Here is a 17,858-nt window from a genome sequence, read left to right as displayed (position 1 = left end):
TGTTAATTTCAGCATGAGTGTTGGTAGTGGGCAGTAGAAATTGCTGAATAATAAGTGCTTAATAATATATGTTTTTGAGGAGGAAAAAATAGAGTGTAATCATGTCAAAACTTTTTTTTCCTACAGTTTATTTCAGGTTATAGTCGGAGCTGATGAAAGCAACATTAATGATGAATATTTAGAAATCAATGCAGGTGTTCTAGACTGTGGATTGCAAACAAATAAGCATTCAGAAGATGTAATTATTTGTATGTAGCCACATTGTAACTGCTCTGTAATTAACTGCTTTTCAACAGTCAATACTGAGATTTAATTTTATAAGAAGTGCCATGAAAATGCCCTTTGTCTTTGAAATGCTGGACCAATTTTAATGTGTTTGGGCAACAAAATTGATAGGTGAAGCATCTGTTAAATGGAAGTGTCAGTGTAATTTTTGTGCTCTACTAAAAATCCTTAGCTTTTGATAAAACTGTGAACAGCCTTCACGTTTATCTAGCCTGCGCATTCCTGTGCATATATGTCTTCTGATGGTAAATTAACTTCACCAAGACTGGTAATTTAGGTTCATATGACAGGGAGATCAAAAGACCCGACAAGTTTGATGCACAGTGCATCAAAACTTTGACCTGGGCTACATGCTCATTTTATTGTATCTGAGTATTTCTGGACTTCTCATGATGAGACTTCTCTATTTTTTTCTTCCTATCATTGTGAGCTACAGGAGGCTGACCAGTTACCTCTCAGAAACCACAGTATGTTGTAGGAACAAGTGTTGAACACGCTGCCTTAGATGTCTGCACTGCTGAGCAGACTGAGCACAGACCAATGACTTTATAAAAGTTATCCAGACTAACTAAATGCTTTTGTCTGACTTTGTACTATCCTTCAAAACATAAGAATGCTCTTGACCCTGCTTACTGTCAGCTAAGGCAGAGAAAATGGTTCTAATCTGTTTTGTTGTTGTGTTTTTTTGTTTTTTGTTTTTTTTTTTCTGAATCAACATTGATAATCAATTCCTCTTCTGACCTTGAAACTAATTACCTTAAAAATTCCTGAAGTTAATTATTGCCTTATATTTCCCATCTAAATAACAGCAACGTGATGGAATGGATTAATTTCTAATATCATTGGATGTTTTACATTATATTAAAAAAAAAAAAAAAAAAAGGCAAGTACGAAAAAGGCTGAACCTGCAAATATGCAGCGCCAAAGATAAGAGCAAGGGAAGACAAACCTCTTCATGCTTCACTTGAATCATGTTTGGTCTACTTTGCTTATCAGAGAGAACACTTCTCTCTTCAAATAAAAGAACATTATTCTAGAAATCCAAGATAATTAAGTAGGACTGTGTGGACCTAAGGATATTACTAAAGTATAGTATTAATACTAGTAATACCTTACTTAGTAGAGAGGCTGCTACAGCCCTCCATATATTACACCTATAAATTTTTACTATATAATCTTATTTTACTACTTACCTCTTATTGTATGAGGCTGTATATTTTGAATTACATAAATTCCTCAGGAATGCTAGAGATTATACTAATGACTTTAACCTGTGTGTAAAAGTCATGAACTGAGTTAGTATATTACAACTTAAATCAACGTTCTTCACAGGTGTGGTGAAACAGCTGAATAATGAAATATCATTAAAATTGATTTCCGTAGCTTCTGAGTGTGGGGGGCAATCTCTTGCATGACATTCCTGTTTCAAAGATTTCTGTTACTTATGCTTAAGTGATTAAATGTGAGTTTTTGTTTTGGTCGCTTTTTTTTTTTATTTTCCTCTTAGTGATATAGCTGAAGGTTTTAGAGCTGATGGTTCTAAGATAACCTCTCACTAATTCTTTTAGTGCCATTAGCAAACAGTGGATGACTGCTAACTGTCTCACAAGGATTTGCCTTTACTGAGAAAATTCAGTCTTTTGTGCCCGTCCCTTCCCACCCCCCCCCCAGCCTCCCAGCCACCAACACTTTTTTCATATTATCCTGCCATTTGATATCAAAGATCTTGTAATCCTTACTTATGAAGCAGAATAAGGAGGAAATACGTTCCTTTGCCAATGTTCCTTCATAACTTATTAATTATATAAGGGCAAGGGTCATGTCTTTGCAAGCCAAGTATACTCTTAGAATTACTGTAGCTCCAAGTAATCCAAAGGGGTTACTGTGAGCAAGTCTTCTGTCCTTGAACATATATTAACTGCTTCAGAATGCCTGGATAGATGAGAATTGTTTCAGAACCTCAGTCTGATATTTTCTTACATGTGTTTTGTTTACTGTCTAGTGTCTGTATATTTTTCCCTCTATGCTGAATCAAGCATGTGTGTGCCGTGCTCTAATTTTACAGTTAAATCATCCAGCAGATCTAGGGACTTTTCACTATAAATATTCTGCTCTATTTTATCAACTAAGAACCCTAGTAGAGAATAAAGAGGAGAGGGAAATGTGTTTGTCTATCCTTATATTCATTGTAATGAAAGTAAGACAATCAAAATATTAATTATTGAGACTTAAAATAGTGGCTTTTTATGTTATTAATTTCAGCATTCAAATCCATACAAAACTAAAGGTGTTTGAAATAATATACATGTGTATATATATATATATATATTTAATTGCAACTTTAATTTTCCTTCTGGAAAAATGAACTAGAAACTGGTTATCCACTATAACAAATACTGATCTAGTTCATAATGTATCATTTGTCAGATATGAATAAAATCTTCCATGTTGAGACCTAAAGAGATCATAATAAAGAGTTTTCTTACATGTTTAAATATATCTTGTTTGGTATTATTATGTGCAAAGTAAAGCTACTTGTGAATGCACTTACTGATAGAGTACTTAATGAACAGCTCTACATATTGAGTAGAAAGATGATGCTGTGTGGTGCTTAGTTATTTTCCTGTAAGTATAAAGTTACTTTTCCAAGAAATACCGGGGTAAGTTTTCATAAGTTCATATTAAGAATAACTTCCATAAAGCTAATATTTTCTAGTATAAAAAGCATGTAGTATATACAGAAGAAACACAGAAGAGACTACGGTTTTACCTAGCCTTGATCAGTATGTCTGTACACTTTTAAGAGCTCTTTAATTTTTTTCTATACTTATTTATTCTAAATATGTTTTCTTTCACCAGAAGAAATAAAAATCAAACTGGAAGAAATTTTGCAAAAGCAAGATGGGCCAGGGCTATTCAGAAGGTAAGAGCTCTTCTTAAAACTACTGATGTATTACTATAACATAAAGAATTTTCTCAGGTCAAGGAAGAACTTAGTATAAGATTTCTTCATCATGTAAGTTGTTATTAGTAACAGCAGAATCTGAGGTTGTGATTGCTGACTTTCCAAGAGAGCCAGTTCCTTCCACTGGTTCTTAAAAGTCCACATGGTTCCCGCCCATCAGGTTGTTGTTGCCTTTTTTTTTTTTTTTTTTCCTGGAACAGAAAAAAAGTGATATTTTGAAACTTTGTTTAGATGTGTGAGAAATTATTGTAGTTAGGCCATTTTATCTTCATTGCATATTAATCCAGAAATTGTAACTTCAGACATCTAGTTCTTCTGAAAAGATTTGGTTGCTTTGAAAGAATCATAGAATGGTTTGGGTTGGAAGGAAACTTAAGACCACCTAATGCAGCCCCCATGCCATGGGCAGGGACACCTCCCAACAGACCAAGCTGCTCAAAGCCCCATCCAGCCTGGCAATCTAACACTTCTAAGGATGGGGCATCCACAACTTCTCTGGGCAACCTGTTTCGGTGTTTCACCACCCTCATAGTAAATACAGTAGTATTTTTATTCCCAGTTTGTAAATATTTAAAGGCAATATCTGCATGTGTCATTGGCTTAGGTTGTAGATAAATTTTCAGAAACAATGAACTTGTGTCATCATTGTATATGGCAGTTATAGTACAGCCCAGAAAGACATGTCCAGAAGCTCATTTTCTCTGGTGCCTGAATCCAATTCATATTTTCAAAACACCAATGATGTTTTTTAAATTCTGGTTAATCTTAGTGAAGCAATGCCTATTTGACCAGTGGCCACCATACAACTGACAGTCAATGCTAGCTTCAAAACTAATGAGCTAGAGGTTGGTGTGTTCTCTAGTCATCGAAAGAGTATGTCAGATTTACTAGTAACTGTTAAACAAAATAGTAAATAGACTTACTTTATATATTTGTGTGTTTCATAGGCTTTTAATGTTGTGTGTTCTTCTCTCAAATTGAGGCAATACATCTGTATTATAGCCAACTGGTTAGATTACTATCATCCACATCATCTGTGATTTAAATTTTTAGAATCTTTAGATTTAATTAATTAGTTCAAAAAACACACTTTCAGTGGAGAACCAAAACCAATACCGTTTGTTTGCCTTTTGTGTACCACTATACCTTGTTTTTCCTTCTTAATGTATTTTATATCAGATGAGATTACAAACTAAATGGAACATTGTTTTTGAATTCATATAGTACCTATAGCATATATTTAAAAGCAAAAAAAAGAAAAAAGAAAAAAGAAAAAAAGAAAAAAAAGATTCTTGGATTTTCCAACATTTTTGTGTGAGAAACGAAATAAAAAGATAGGGATTACTTAGAGGAGATGACCTAGCTTGCAAATTTCTGAAGCTGTCACTACACTTCCTTTTTATTGACATGTTATTTTGTCCTCTGTTTAAATTCTAATTGTGCTTTAGTCCGTGTCAATTTAAATAATTGATATGACATTAAGTGCAAGTGTTTAAAAAATCTGAGTCATGAAGGATAAATCTCTACCAATATTTAACCAAAATAAGATTTCTACTTGCAAGTGTGTTTGTGGCTAAAAAGGGCCATCACAAGAACATTAAAGAATATATGTAGCACAAGATCAGAAAACTAAACAATTCTAATGTGTTTTACAGATGGTATAGTATTTACAAATAAAATCAGTAATTCTCATGAGAAAATGAATGATGAGAAAAATGAGTAATTCATCAAAGAAAGTAACCTCTGTATGTAGGTGTACTGTAAGATCCTGCTTCCCCAAGAAGGGAACTGTCTTTGTCTATAAGGAATTGGGAAAAGAAATAATGATCTTCAGGAAGGTTTAACTGCAAGGAAGGTTCTTAGGCATTGGTGCAGGCTGCAGGATATCCATCACTGGAGGCTTTTAAGAGCAGAGGAGCTACAGCAATAATAATATATATATATATATATATATATAAAATTTATTTTTTCCACTATTCTTGGTTGTTTAAGGAAGTAGGTTTAACTTAGAATAGAGGTGACTGTGTGTGGGGAGATTTCTCATGTGGATGGTCTTTAAAACAGACAACTACAGAATATCTGCCCATAACAGAGAAGTTGGAGTGCTGCAGTTTCAGTTATCTCTTCTCAGATACAACAAACATGAACTGTTACTTCACTGGAAAATACATAGGTGACTTATTAGCAACTGTCTGGACAGCAAAGTGCCATTTGAAGGTCCTGAAGTTCCAGAAAGAATATATGGGACGTATGCGTTTAATGTTAGCCTATGGAATTAAGAGATTGAGTTAGGCAGTTCTGATTAAATATGAGATGACAGCCAGTAGTTCACCACAGGGATGGCAGCTAATGAATATTTACTCAAACATTGACCAGATAGGAAAAGTGCCAAGCTTTTGGTCTGGAGAATGTCTCTCTTTATATAAAAAATTGCCACAGTGTCTGCTTGCAATAGCTAAGGTTTCTTGGAATCTTTTAGGATGTAAGAATGCTAAGATAAAAGTATGAGGAAAATCACTTCTATATATGGGAGGGGACAGAATTTAAGCATTTGAGGAAAAATTGTACGTGAAAAATTGTGTTTTAAAAAACACTGCAGGACCAGATAGGGACCTTTAATTGTAGCTTTGCTTCTTGATTAAAAACAAAAATCCAAAACAGAATTTCTTGAATCCAACACCTATTTTTTCAGTTTCATGTTTACTGTATCATTAGGGACAATGAAGAGGTTGTGGGTTTTTTGTTGTTCTGTTTGTTTATTTTTGTTTTGTTTTGTTGTTTTTGTTTGGTTGTTTTTGTTTGGTTGGTTGTTGGTTTTTTCCCCTCAATTTTCTAACAGAATTGAAATCAGAGCTATTAAGTACTGGTAATAATTATGAGAGGATGGGTTTAGAGTGTGTGTGTTATTATTTTTTTTGACTCAGTATCAACCTTAAATACAATCAAATACATTCTCCCTTTTCTTCTTTCCCACCTACACACCACAGTGTATGTCATTTTGCTCCTATCTTTAACTACTAACCCTATCTATTCTAGAGACATTTTTTGCTTCTGAAATATAATCACTTGAATAAATGTCATCTCCTGAGATGGATTTATATATATACATATACATACATACATACATATAAATTTTACAAAAAAAAATGAGGATAATTGACTTTGAAGGCTAACATTAAACAAAAAACTACTCATAATAAGCTATCCTTTGTACCCTTACAGAACTATGTTTGGTACAGGAAAGATGGTGAGGTAGTGGCACCATATTAAGTGGCTTATAATTGGAGATGATTTTAAAAAATAAAATAAATGTAGTGGCACGGATTAGCCTAGATGTATCTTCCTTACTTGTCTTATTTCTTAGTTTGTAGAATGAGCATAGTATATCTAAATGTCAATGTTTATACCATTAAAAATATTTGGTGTGTGTTCCAATACTAACAAAAGATGATAGATAATTAAGCATTCACTGTGCATTGCTTTTATGCTGTTCTTTGTGATTCAAGGTTATCCACATGACAGATGCAGTGATGTTCAGTATGTGAATGCTCACTAACAGAAGTTATCTGTAGCTTAGTTTTGTCAGCGGTATTGATTTACTGTCTTGTTCAGGAAAAAAAAAAAAAAAAAAAACAACAACAACAAAAACTTGATAAACTAATACGAAAGCGAGTACTGCACTGTGACAGCAATGGGATTTTTGGACTGGGTAAGCAGAAATCCTTTCCCTGCTTAGGAGCTATGCTGCTGTGAGATTAATGAAAAGATTCCCTTTAAAAGATTTCAGCATGTCCAAAGAAACTTCAAAGTTTTCAAAAATCTTTCAGTTGAACAATTTTGTGTCCCTGTATTCCAAGTAGTGATTGACGTGCAAGTGTCTTCAAGTGTAAATAAACAAATATTTCCTTTTTTAAATTGATAATAATAAATATCTGTATCCCTACTCAATTAAAACATAATTATAGTGTTCAAGTGACAATCAGCATATTGATTAAATATTTAAGTGAAATATTTAAACAGGGACAAATGAACTGACAATATGAATACAAAGAAATATTTAACTGCAGTTTCTCTTCAATCAAGTGAATTTAGTATCAGTGCAAGTTTGCCCATTTAAAGATATTTTGACCATGGTTTAGAATATTAATTGACATTATGAGGCAGTTCAAAATATCAGAGTAGTTGAAGGACTTTCTGGGATGTATTCCCTTCCTGAATCATTTTATTATTAATTACCTGAATTAATAGGCCATTATTGAATGGCTATATCAAGTAGTTTGACTTCTGAAAAAAAATATCTTGAATATCTTGTCTAAACTTTTTGACTGTACTTGAAGAAGGTAAAAGGGGCAACAGGAAAAGATTGGACTAACAGTTCTGAGATCACTTAATGGCTGTCCTTTAGTCTTTCAAGAAGTGTTGTTTGGAAAACTTACTTTGACAAAAGGCCATTCACTGATCAGTGAATCAGCAGTACAAAACCGAGTCATTTAGGTTTAGCTACTGAACCCACAACAAGGAGTACAATGTTTGCAGATAACAATTATTTCTTCTAAGAGTTCGTGTGAAATTGATTAATCTTTATTCCAAGATAAATTCAATCAGCACAGAAAAGCTGTATGATATTTATCAAACTGGTACCTTTTGGCCTGTTGATAAGACCTCATTGATAAATGCATGCAAGTGCATCAAAGTAAGGAAATCTGGCCTTCAGTGCCCAGTGTTAACTCTCAAGGAATGAAAGTAAAGATTGCACAAGCCTCTTGTGTTTGGTAGTAAAACAAAAGAAAAATCATACATGACTGCACCCTGCAAGATGTAGGTCTAAGTAGAGTTAATGGATTAGAAATTCAGCTAGTAGGCCAAAATCTCACATCAATGAGGTGTAAAGGAAGGTTGTGGTAAAAAATGAACATAGCAGCTAGATGCATGGAAGTAACTGTAAGTTTTGTGCTGCTCCGTTGGTAGATTGTTTAACATGTTACTAGTGATGTCCTAATTGGACTATGTTTCAAGAGAAAAATTATTCCGTTATTTTGTCTTCAATGTCTCATGACTTCTGTGCCAAGATATATGCTACTAAAAACAAAACAAAACAACAACAACAAAACACTTTTATGATTTTCTTTTTCCCCTTAAAATGACATGAAATGTAAAAATTGCCTTCCTGAGTTAAATTAAGGTATTAAGAATTATAGACTCCAGGGAAGAATCTTTATGAGCTGCTGCACCATCATTTAAGAAATCTGTTGGACAAAGACAGAAAAGGAACTATTATTTTGCTTTCTTCTTCAAAAATTGAAATACAAATAATAATATAGAGAGTTAGAAAGCTAATATTTCTCTCTTGACTGTCATAAAAGAACATCAACAAACAAGATGGTTTGTAACCATCCTGTAACATACTCTATTCCAGAATTAAACTTCAATTTTCCCTTTTGCTTCAAAGTTCAGAGAGACCATTGTAACATTCTTTACCTTCCCCCATTTCAATATCTATTTCCAGCAACCTGTTACAGTGATGTGCAGTGTCTTTGGACCCATGTTAAATTATTTATTACTGGTTTTGTTGATAGTCTATGGCTTAATCAATATGCTACAGAATTATATAGCTCCTACAGCATATTTGTAACTGAATTAAACAGGATTTTGTGAACATTTGAGGTGATGCTTGAAAGATTATGAAATGCAACAGGGTTCTTAGAGAAAATTTAGAAGTGAGAATGTGTACTTCACATAAAACAGGCAAAATAAGCCAGTTGGTATCAATCAACTGTCATTCCAGAATAACATTCTGTGGAAGCAAAAGATTTTTTTTGAATGCAGTAAAGGTAATAAAGATGAATAGGTAGGATGGTTAAAGGCAAGAATCTATTAAGTTGTAGAGAGTTGGAGTTAATGATAAATTGATAGAGTACTTCTTGTAATAGCAAGAAAGGAAAAGTCACACTGTGAGAGGGAAGAGGTACTGGGATGGCCAGCAACTGGGCACGAATTGGGATCTCCCCTGGTGGCAGGAGATAGAAAAAAGCACTGTCCAGTTGAGAAAAGAACACTTATGAAGACCTGGCAGAAGGAATGATACTAATGGAAAGCTAATAAAAGATATTGATGGAATCTAAGCAGGGGCTAGAGAGTGAAGGCTTGGGGAAAAACATCCAGGGGAGCAAATTACTATGCTTCCAGGTTTGTTATAAATGATATATCCCTTTGCTCTGTCAGTCCTAGCACTGTGAGAAGGATTTTTGAAGTATTCAGCTTTTAGAGTCATTTCAGCACCTGCTTTAGAGTTCCTGTCTCACCCTTACAGAATTTTCTGGTGATCTGCCCTCTTGCCATCTACCCACCTTACCTATTTTCAAATTAGTGAGACTGGCCATTTGTTTTCAATTCACTACCAAATAATTTTTTCTTTGATAGTTTGGTGGTTCAGACTCTTATTTAGTGCCATTAGTATGGCTGTTAAGTATATACTTGACTTTAAGTATATGACTGAAGGCTGTGTGGAATGGAGATAATGTAAATTCCTCCCTCTAGGTTACTTTTGTTCCAAAGAGCTTTTCCCTGTGTAAAGGGACTCTACAGGCAGGATAAACTTGAGTGCAAAGCAACTATTTGTTTCTTAACATGAACAAGAGAAAGCTAGGATCAATAACTTACTAGGCTAATCACAAATATGTGCATCATCCCAATAACATTGGGTGTTTCTGTTCTGTTTTCGTGTTCCACTGGGCCAGCAAAGTGGGGAAGGATCTCTCTGCTGCTCCTTGCAATGGACTGATCCTTGTTGATATTGAATTGCCATCTTCAGATTTGCTTTCCTCCTCTTCTTTTTATTTGAGTCATCCCACAACTTCCCTTCTCTTCTCATCTTGCTCACACTTTAATTACAGCTTTCTCAGTAAAACTCAACCAAGAGCATTAGCATGTACGAGATCTTGCATCAAAGAAACTCAAACTCCTTGGCTGAAGGCAACAATCAGTTCCTCAGCTGGGACCAGGATGCATGCACTGATAGAGCAGAGAAATGGAAAGTCTAATGCATGTAGTTTGATCTGTGTCAGTGTTTGCTTATAATACAGGTTGTTTTATCTGGAATAAAGTTGTGAAGAATCAATAGAAATAAATTATTTGTAAGGGGAAATAATAAAAATTGACTTGTATAATAGGACAATGAGAAAAAGCAGACAAGTTTATTTCTCTGAGTTAATTATGCTTTTCTGTCTGTAGCACCAATAATAAGTTTATATGCAATTTTAAGAGAGCAAAAATAAATATTTGCACAATGCATTAGATAATATTTTTTTTCCTTTCTGAAATCAGAGCCAACTTCTACTTAAATTGTCCAAAAGCTGTTACATTTTGAAAATTGTGTGTTCTCTATTGATTTTAAAACCTTCTAGCTGCTTTTACCTCACTTTATGGAAATTAAAACGCATAGTTTTATGAATCTAAAAATAAGTTTAAAGAGGTTCTGTTTGGAGAAAGTATAGTGGAAATAAGAAATGGTCTGAACCTCCATAACTTCAAAAAAATACATATCCAAAATACTTCCTAGTCATCTTGAAGTGTAAATATAAAAAGAATTTACAGATGGATCCTATGCACTTATGAAATGTCAAAATTTGCATGTCATGAATAGTTATTTTCTTTTTTCCCTTCTTAGTATAAAAGCTTGTTTCTAGATAAAAAAGGTGATGTATACTGTAAAGAAAATAATCATGGTGTGAGAGAAGCATGTCTCTAAAACTCTGTATGTGCTTCCAAAAAAAAAAAAAAAAAAAAAAAAAAAAAGGTGTGGGAGTGCTCTATACGTTCCTTCACGTTTTTAATAAATTAGAAATTCTGCTAAGCATTGCAGGCAGAGCGTGATCACCTCTGGTAGTTGTGTGGTCGTCGCAGACCGCGTCCTCCGCAGGCGATTTGAAGTCGACAGCGTCCCGACAGCTGCGGGCAGCAGCGCGCCCCGCTCTGCGGGCCCGGGGCCGTCGAGCCGCCAGCAGGGGGGGCGCTGGGAGCGCACGGCCGCTGTCGTCGCCCCGCCTGCCGCAGCCGGGGCCGCGGCGGCTGCTTGCAGAGACTCCGCCACACACACACCCCGGGGGAGCAGTTGTTGCGCATCCCTGCGGCTGCAGGCAGACCGCGTGATTTCATTCCAACTGACTGCAGAAACTGCCTTTCTGTTCTTCCCAGTTGTTTTTTTTTCCTTCTGATCTGGAAGAAATAATCCAATCTCTGACTAGGTTTAGAATACATGATTTAAGAACTCATTGATCGGTTTTATTTATTTTTAATTGGTCAATTTAGGAACTGACACACTTACTGCCTTTTTGTAATGAAAGGGAAGGAATATTGGTCCTCTAATAAGACCAGAGAGGTGGAAGATGGCATAGAGAGAGCTTAATTCTGTGGCAGCTTTCCCAAATTTCAGGCTGAGATCCATCATGAAATTTAAATTGCTTCTAATCAGTTTATAAAAATCACCATTTCTGTATAAGTATTCATCAATAGAAACAGTCAATTAATATCCTAAAGGAGTTATTTACCACTGGTTATATTACCTAGAATTAGTAATGGAAATCTCTTAAATATTTTCACTTGACAGACTATTATTCCTAAGCAATATATACAATTGTTTTCTTCCTACAGATGCTGAAACTTAATAATAATAATATTTGTATGTATGTGTGTAAAAATGCATCTGTACGGCAAAGCCGTTGTCCCATTTTCAGAATGTAATTGGTTTCTAAATATAAAATTGCTTTTTATAAGATTATTACACTATATTTCAGATGGATTTGTTTTCCACATTGAGCTTGATATCCTAAGGTGTATTTTAGCCTAAAGAATGAGATACATACCAGTATAGTTCGGGTGCAGATGGACTCAAAATTTTATAAGCTGAGTATAAGATTGAAAAGATAAGTAAATTTGGGAAAGTTTTAACTACTTTGAAATTACAGAATTCGTTTTTCCCCTACAGAAGAGCTTCAGAGTTTAAACTACTTAATCAGGATCAAAGGGTACTACTACATGTGTTCTCACTTGCAACAATATTTCTCTGAATAATAATCCTTAAGTGAGAGAAATTATTAGATGCATTGCAGCTGTGGTTTCAGCTTTTTATTCATTTCTAATAGTTTTGTTATTTATTATTATTCATTTCTATAGTTTTGTTATTTATTTATTTTAAAGCTATTCAGTCAAAAACAAAACAAAACAGAAAACAAACAAACAAACAAAAAACAGAAGGAAAAGTCTGACTCTTTTTAGAAAAGATGAGAAAGATTATAGTCACTCTGTGTCCTGAAGCTTGTTGGGGTGATTTGTTTTGCCTTGGAGATGTGAAGGTGCATGGAAGTATTCCTCCTGAACTCCTGAGTTCCATGCAAGTTAGCAGTGACTAAAGTAGTAGTCATTTGTTTAAGGTATGTTAGTAGTTGTTGTCCATACTATAATTATCCTGGAACAGAGCTAAAATTACCTTTCTTTTACATCTTCAGATTGTACAACTTTATCTTGCATGTACAGTGATACTATGAGATACAGGGTTCTCGGGGTTAATGGTCTTGGCACCAAGTCTGTAGTTCAATAAACATTTGGACAATGCTCTTAGACATATGTTTTAATTTTTAGGTATTTCTGTGTGGAGCCAGGAACTCTGTGTTTTTTTGCAGATTCCTTCCAGCTCAGGGTATTCTGTTCTGTTCTATATGAGCTAGTGTTTTTGATGACCTCTCTCCCCCAAGTACATGTGCCTGGAGCTTCATTATGTTCATTTGATTCAAATACAACTTCATTGGCACCATTTGCTTTATACCAAGAACACTTGACCACTGACAGATGGCTGCCTCAAAGAATTGTTGCTGAATGTCATGGTCACCTAATACTTGAAATAGGCGTACAGAATAGATGTATGTGAAGGCTGTTAGATGCCACTGGGATTTATTTTTTGTTTGTGGTTTTGGTTTTGGATGGGGGTTGTGTTTGGTTTTAGTGCGTTACAGATTTTCTTCACATGTGAATTGGCTGGATGAAGTAGTTGCTGGTACTATTAAGATACTGGGATTGGCTAGAATTGTGTAAGAGGAATCACAGCATGTGTATATGGTCTGTATTTCTACTGTTATACAAGTGGCAATTATGGTTTTTATGCTGTCCATGAAGTACATTAAAACAGTGTCAGCCCTTAAAGGTGTGTTTAATAAAGATGACTTCATCAACACATGGGGATCATGGCAAGTAACCACAAAACTGCAAATCACCCATGTGTCTGAACTGCTCCTTTGTATTAGTTTACTGAGGGTGGTATGGATGTTCTTTTAAGAACAGTAGCTTCATTCCAGTCATTAACATGGAAGTATCTGCACAACCAGAACTGTGAGAACATACATACACTTATTTTAGGTACTATACAGAATGAAAATCTTTGCTTGTATATTTATTTCAAAAAGTTCTTAAAATCATATCTGTGTGTAGATCATGTGAACAGACATACAAAATAGCTTTCTTGTGAAGATGAATTTGGGTAAATCTGGTTGCAGGTAAATAAGATGTATTTATAACTAAAATTACTTTCTTAATTGGTCCAGATCTTTGCAATAAGAATCAGCATTTTGCTGGTTTTTGCAAGTTCTACATGGAAGTTTATTTCCAGGGTAGATAAATCATAATTTAGATCTGACGGCCTTTGTTTTTTTCTTCATTTTTTCCTTTGTATATGTACACTTCACCTGATATTTATATATATATCAATATAAAAACAATTGAAAGATAAATTTTGCAAAACAAAATTCCTTGCTCTCAAACAAGTGGCTTCAAATTAAACCATTCAACACCTGAAAACATACCAGTTTAGTATAAAAAGGGTCAATACATAGCAACTTGCTTGAAAACAACACTAAATGTTATGAGTTACACTATTTGTAAACAATTTTTATTAAATAAAAAAGCTATTTTTGCAAAGCTTTCCCAGTATTTACCATTTTTACTGTCTGTAGTCTCAAAGCCATTTGCTTAATCTTCACAGAAACACAGTTAATTTGTCATAAGTATGTATGTACTGTGGGTAGCCATGACTGATTAGGCTGCCTGATTCTTTTATTTTTTATTTTTATATACTTTGCATCCTTAATGAGCAGCCTTGTTGATTTTGAGAGGCATTATTGTTACATCTCAGGTAATTAGGCATATATTACCGAATATTTATATCAGTGGAATATTTTATATTGTGCATTTATAAGTTTTATTGCACTTTTGTTGGCATGCAACGTGGTAGATTTGAAACATCATTTTGTATAAGTTTAGGTAGAATACTAATTACTATAGGCTAAAAATTACAATAAGACATGAATAATAAAACATTCATCTACTTCTTAACTATAAGTCTAATTAAAAGGAGGATTTAAGGTTCCATTAATTTCAATAAAAGATAATAATGGTGCATAATTATTTTTATAATGATATACCCAAACAAATAACTTATATCCAGTAATTGGGCTTTGTGTTCTAGAATTGTTCCATCTGTAAATTGTACTTAAAAAGCATTGTGTTCCAAAATCCCATTGCTATAATAATACGATTGCAAAAAGTGAAAGCTACAACCAATAGAGCTTTAAATAACTATTACTAGAAATTGTTAAATACTTTTAACCACTATCTTTTACTCAATATATCAATGTAATTTAGATGTAAATAACTGAATTACTAGTTTCTTTGGTACAAATATGACCAGAAATTCTGAAGTTTTATCTTTGTGCAGGAATTTTACATAGTTTTCTGCTAGAAAACTTTGTATTTTATGTGGAATTTCAGTGTTGCTATCTCTAAGATTTAAGTTGTAATAGTATAGCTGCAATTGTATGCATGTACATATGTTTTGTAAAACTTTTACACTTGCATTATACATGTAGGTATGCATCTTTGCATGAACGGTTTTATATAGAATCATTCTGAATGTATTTCTGTAGTTCTTCATGTGCCAGAGTTTTGCATACATCTTTAATATGTTGAATGTGGCCTTACACACATGCTATTAAGTCAGATAACATTTGAAAGAACACCCAATATATTCTGTACAGGGTAATGATTTACTTACTGCATGCACAATAATAATCTGATCTGCTATTTGAATCCAAATAAACAAATGACTGAATCCTACTCTCTGGGTATTAACTGAGAGCATACAAAATACACTGTATGGAAAAGAAAGAAGTGATATACTGCTCGCTATCTGGAGCAACCTTAAATAAACATGGAATATTAATTGTTAGGAACCAGTTTAGCAGATTCATTAAAAAAATTAATTAATTAAAAACAATAATCGGCTGCTGGTGAAATCCCCACTGAAAGAAAAAAATATATATACAATTGTTTCTCTTCGTGTCATGTCAAACTGATAAATAAAAGGCTAGGTGAAACACGTCCCTACCAACCAAGAGATACTATCTCCCTGTTACCCTGGTGGACAGTGGTGCACCTGCTAGCTCTCACGAAGCACTGCATGTGTTGTTTCTATGAGCAAGGGCTCTCAATAAGCCTATTTTACTCCATCTGTGAAGCAGAGGGGCTGCCTTCCACGCTGGAGGGCTGTGGCTATTGCAGCGAACACTGCATTCAGAAACAGTGTCAGAAGAAAACAGCAATGGGTGAAGTTACCAGCACATAAAACACAAGGAAGATTGCTGTTCTCTCCTGTTGATGTTGTACTTGACCAGGAGTAAGATGCTGACTCCCATTTTGCTATTATAGTGAAGAAATAAATCTGAGATGCAGAATGAATACAATTACTCTTAGCTGTAACCACAAGTTGTAGGAGGGTGCAAAAAAAAAAAAAAAAAACACCAGGAAAGGAGGCTGGTGGAGAAAGCATTTAATGCTGCCTAGGGAATATGATGGAATTTTGAACAGATATTGTTGCGGACTGACAGCATGCCTGATTGCACTTGAGTTGAATCACTGAGAAGCAGCCTCATGTTGTATTGCACCGTTTTTAAGGCTGAAGGAAGAATGAGAAAATAGCAATGGAGTTGTGCACAGTATTTCTTCATAAAAGGAAAATAATATAAAGATGGTGGTATGTAATCTGCTTTTTTTTTTTTTTTTTTTTTTTTTTAAGAAGAATTTAATCCAGGTATGTATCTTCTTCGTATTTTTGTATCTAGTCTGCATACATTTTTCTGTTTCCTTTGTTTCCTTTCCTTATTTTCATTCTGAGTGTACCTCCCACTGTTCTAGCTAATGCAGTGCAATGATTTGTAACTGATTTTCTTTCTAATGCTGCAATGTTGATGAAACTGCCAGATCAAACAGACTTAAGAATCAACGCTTCTTTCTTAAAAAGTGTGTGTGTGGAGGGGGGAGGGGGGATGTATTTTGTAATGTTGGTAAGTTCACAGTGTTGAGTAAGGCAGTATAGTATTCAATTTCACAATGAGTTGGAACATTTAAAGTTATATAAAAAGGTAAATTAAATAATTCAGATATGGATACATGGTGAAAATATAATATGTTTTACTTATCAGTCAGTATTTTCTTCCTAGTTGATCATAACATTAGTAATAAATTGAGCTTTACGGATGCTTATTTATTTCTGGGTCTTGATTAATCTTGAAGATGAACACCCTGCAGCTTTGCTTTGAAGAAATGGCTTGCTTAGAATAAATGCTTGATTCTGTTTCAAAGCTAAACTGATTTGTTAGAATACCTTCTCTTATATAGCCTCCCCCCGCCCCCCCAATCCATAGCCTAAGAAAGCACAAAGGTATTTAATAGTTTTTTGTACATCCTTTAATTACACATTAGTGTTCTGTCTTCTGCAGTTCCAGAGACCAGGTAATAGTAGCTGAAACTATTTTCTTACTAGGAGATTGATGGTTCATTTTGTATTAAAAGGAAGAAATAGGCAAATATAAAAATGCAATTATATTAATTAACCCCCAACTTTTTTAGTCCCATGCATTTTTTTCTAATAGTATTTTCTTTCTATTAACAACCATTTTTATGTAATAAAACTGAAATAAAATGTAAAGATTGTACTAAGGACACTAATTTTTGTCTTTTAATGGGCATGTCTAGTGGTAAAAAGAGGAAAAATAATGTTCACCTGATTGGTTAGTAGTCCTGAAGTCTCTTAAAACATTTTCTTCTTAAAATATTCTGTTGCATTTTTAATTTGGCTGCAGGCCACTTTTCAGTAGGATTTTTTATAATGTGTTGATAGAGAAAGGGTTAATATCAGTTCCAGCATCTGAATACTGAAGTTAACCCTTAGCTGACAGGATTTCTTGTGCCTTGAAAGGATTTGCTGGTATTGCACTACTTAATTGCTTTCTTATGTGCAAATAAACTCTGTTGATCATGAAGATGTAACTTTTTCCACAGTAGAGGTGGTACAATGCTTGTATTCTGAATGAATCTGCCAGTGATTACATCATTAAAAAAAAAAAGCTTATATTTAGTGCAATACACAGCTATGATTTAGTAATCTATAGCTAGCAAGTAAAATGAAAATTGGAGGTTACTTGACATATTTGGCTGTTCTAAAATTAGGGCTAATTCTTACCATATTAGCCTTCAATATACTGATATACTGAGAAAAGTGTTGAGA

At 34.1% G+C, this 17,858-nt stretch overlaps 2 protein-coding genes across 4 annotated transcripts in view; both read left to right on the top strand.

Annotated features, from left to right (window-relative positions):
• The window catches only part of LOC311442731 (protein unc-13 homolog A-like), a 48,247-nt gene extending 36,480 nt beyond the window's left edge, over positions 1–11,767 (top strand). Inside the window, exons 7-8 of one of the 3 annotated variants that reach the window (XM_084532292.1) lie at positions 3,145–3,208; positions 11,104–11,767. In XM_084532292.1, coding sequence (XP_084388418.1) covers positions 3,145–3,208; positions 11,104–11,463 — 424 coding nt within the window. In that variant the 3' untranslated portion in view covers positions 11,464–11,767. Of the gene's footprint in view, positions 1–3,144; positions 4,930–11,103 lie in introns of those variants that run through there. The other 2 variants (XR_014696813.1, XM_084532295.1) reach the window with 2 other exon arrangements.
• Positions 11,768–15,723: 3,956 nt separating this feature from the next.
• The window catches only part of UNC13C (unc-13 homolog C), a 172,643-nt gene continuing 170,508 nt past the window's right edge, over positions 15,724–17,858 (top strand). Inside the window, exon 1 of the mRNA XM_084532291.1 lies at positions 15,724–16,325. The gene's annotated coding sequence lies outside the window, so the exon portion shown is untranslated. The remainder of the gene's footprint in view (positions 16,326–17,858) is intronic.

This window comes from Aythya ferina, assembly GCF_964211825.1.
Source record: "Aythya ferina genome assembly, chromosome: 11".
Taxonomy (NCBI): Eukaryota; Metazoa; Chordata; class Aves; order Anseriformes; family Anatidae; genus Aythya; species Aythya ferina.
The sequence above is the reverse complement of the archived record's forward strand: the minus strand, read 5'-3'. Positions and strand labels throughout refer to the sequence as shown.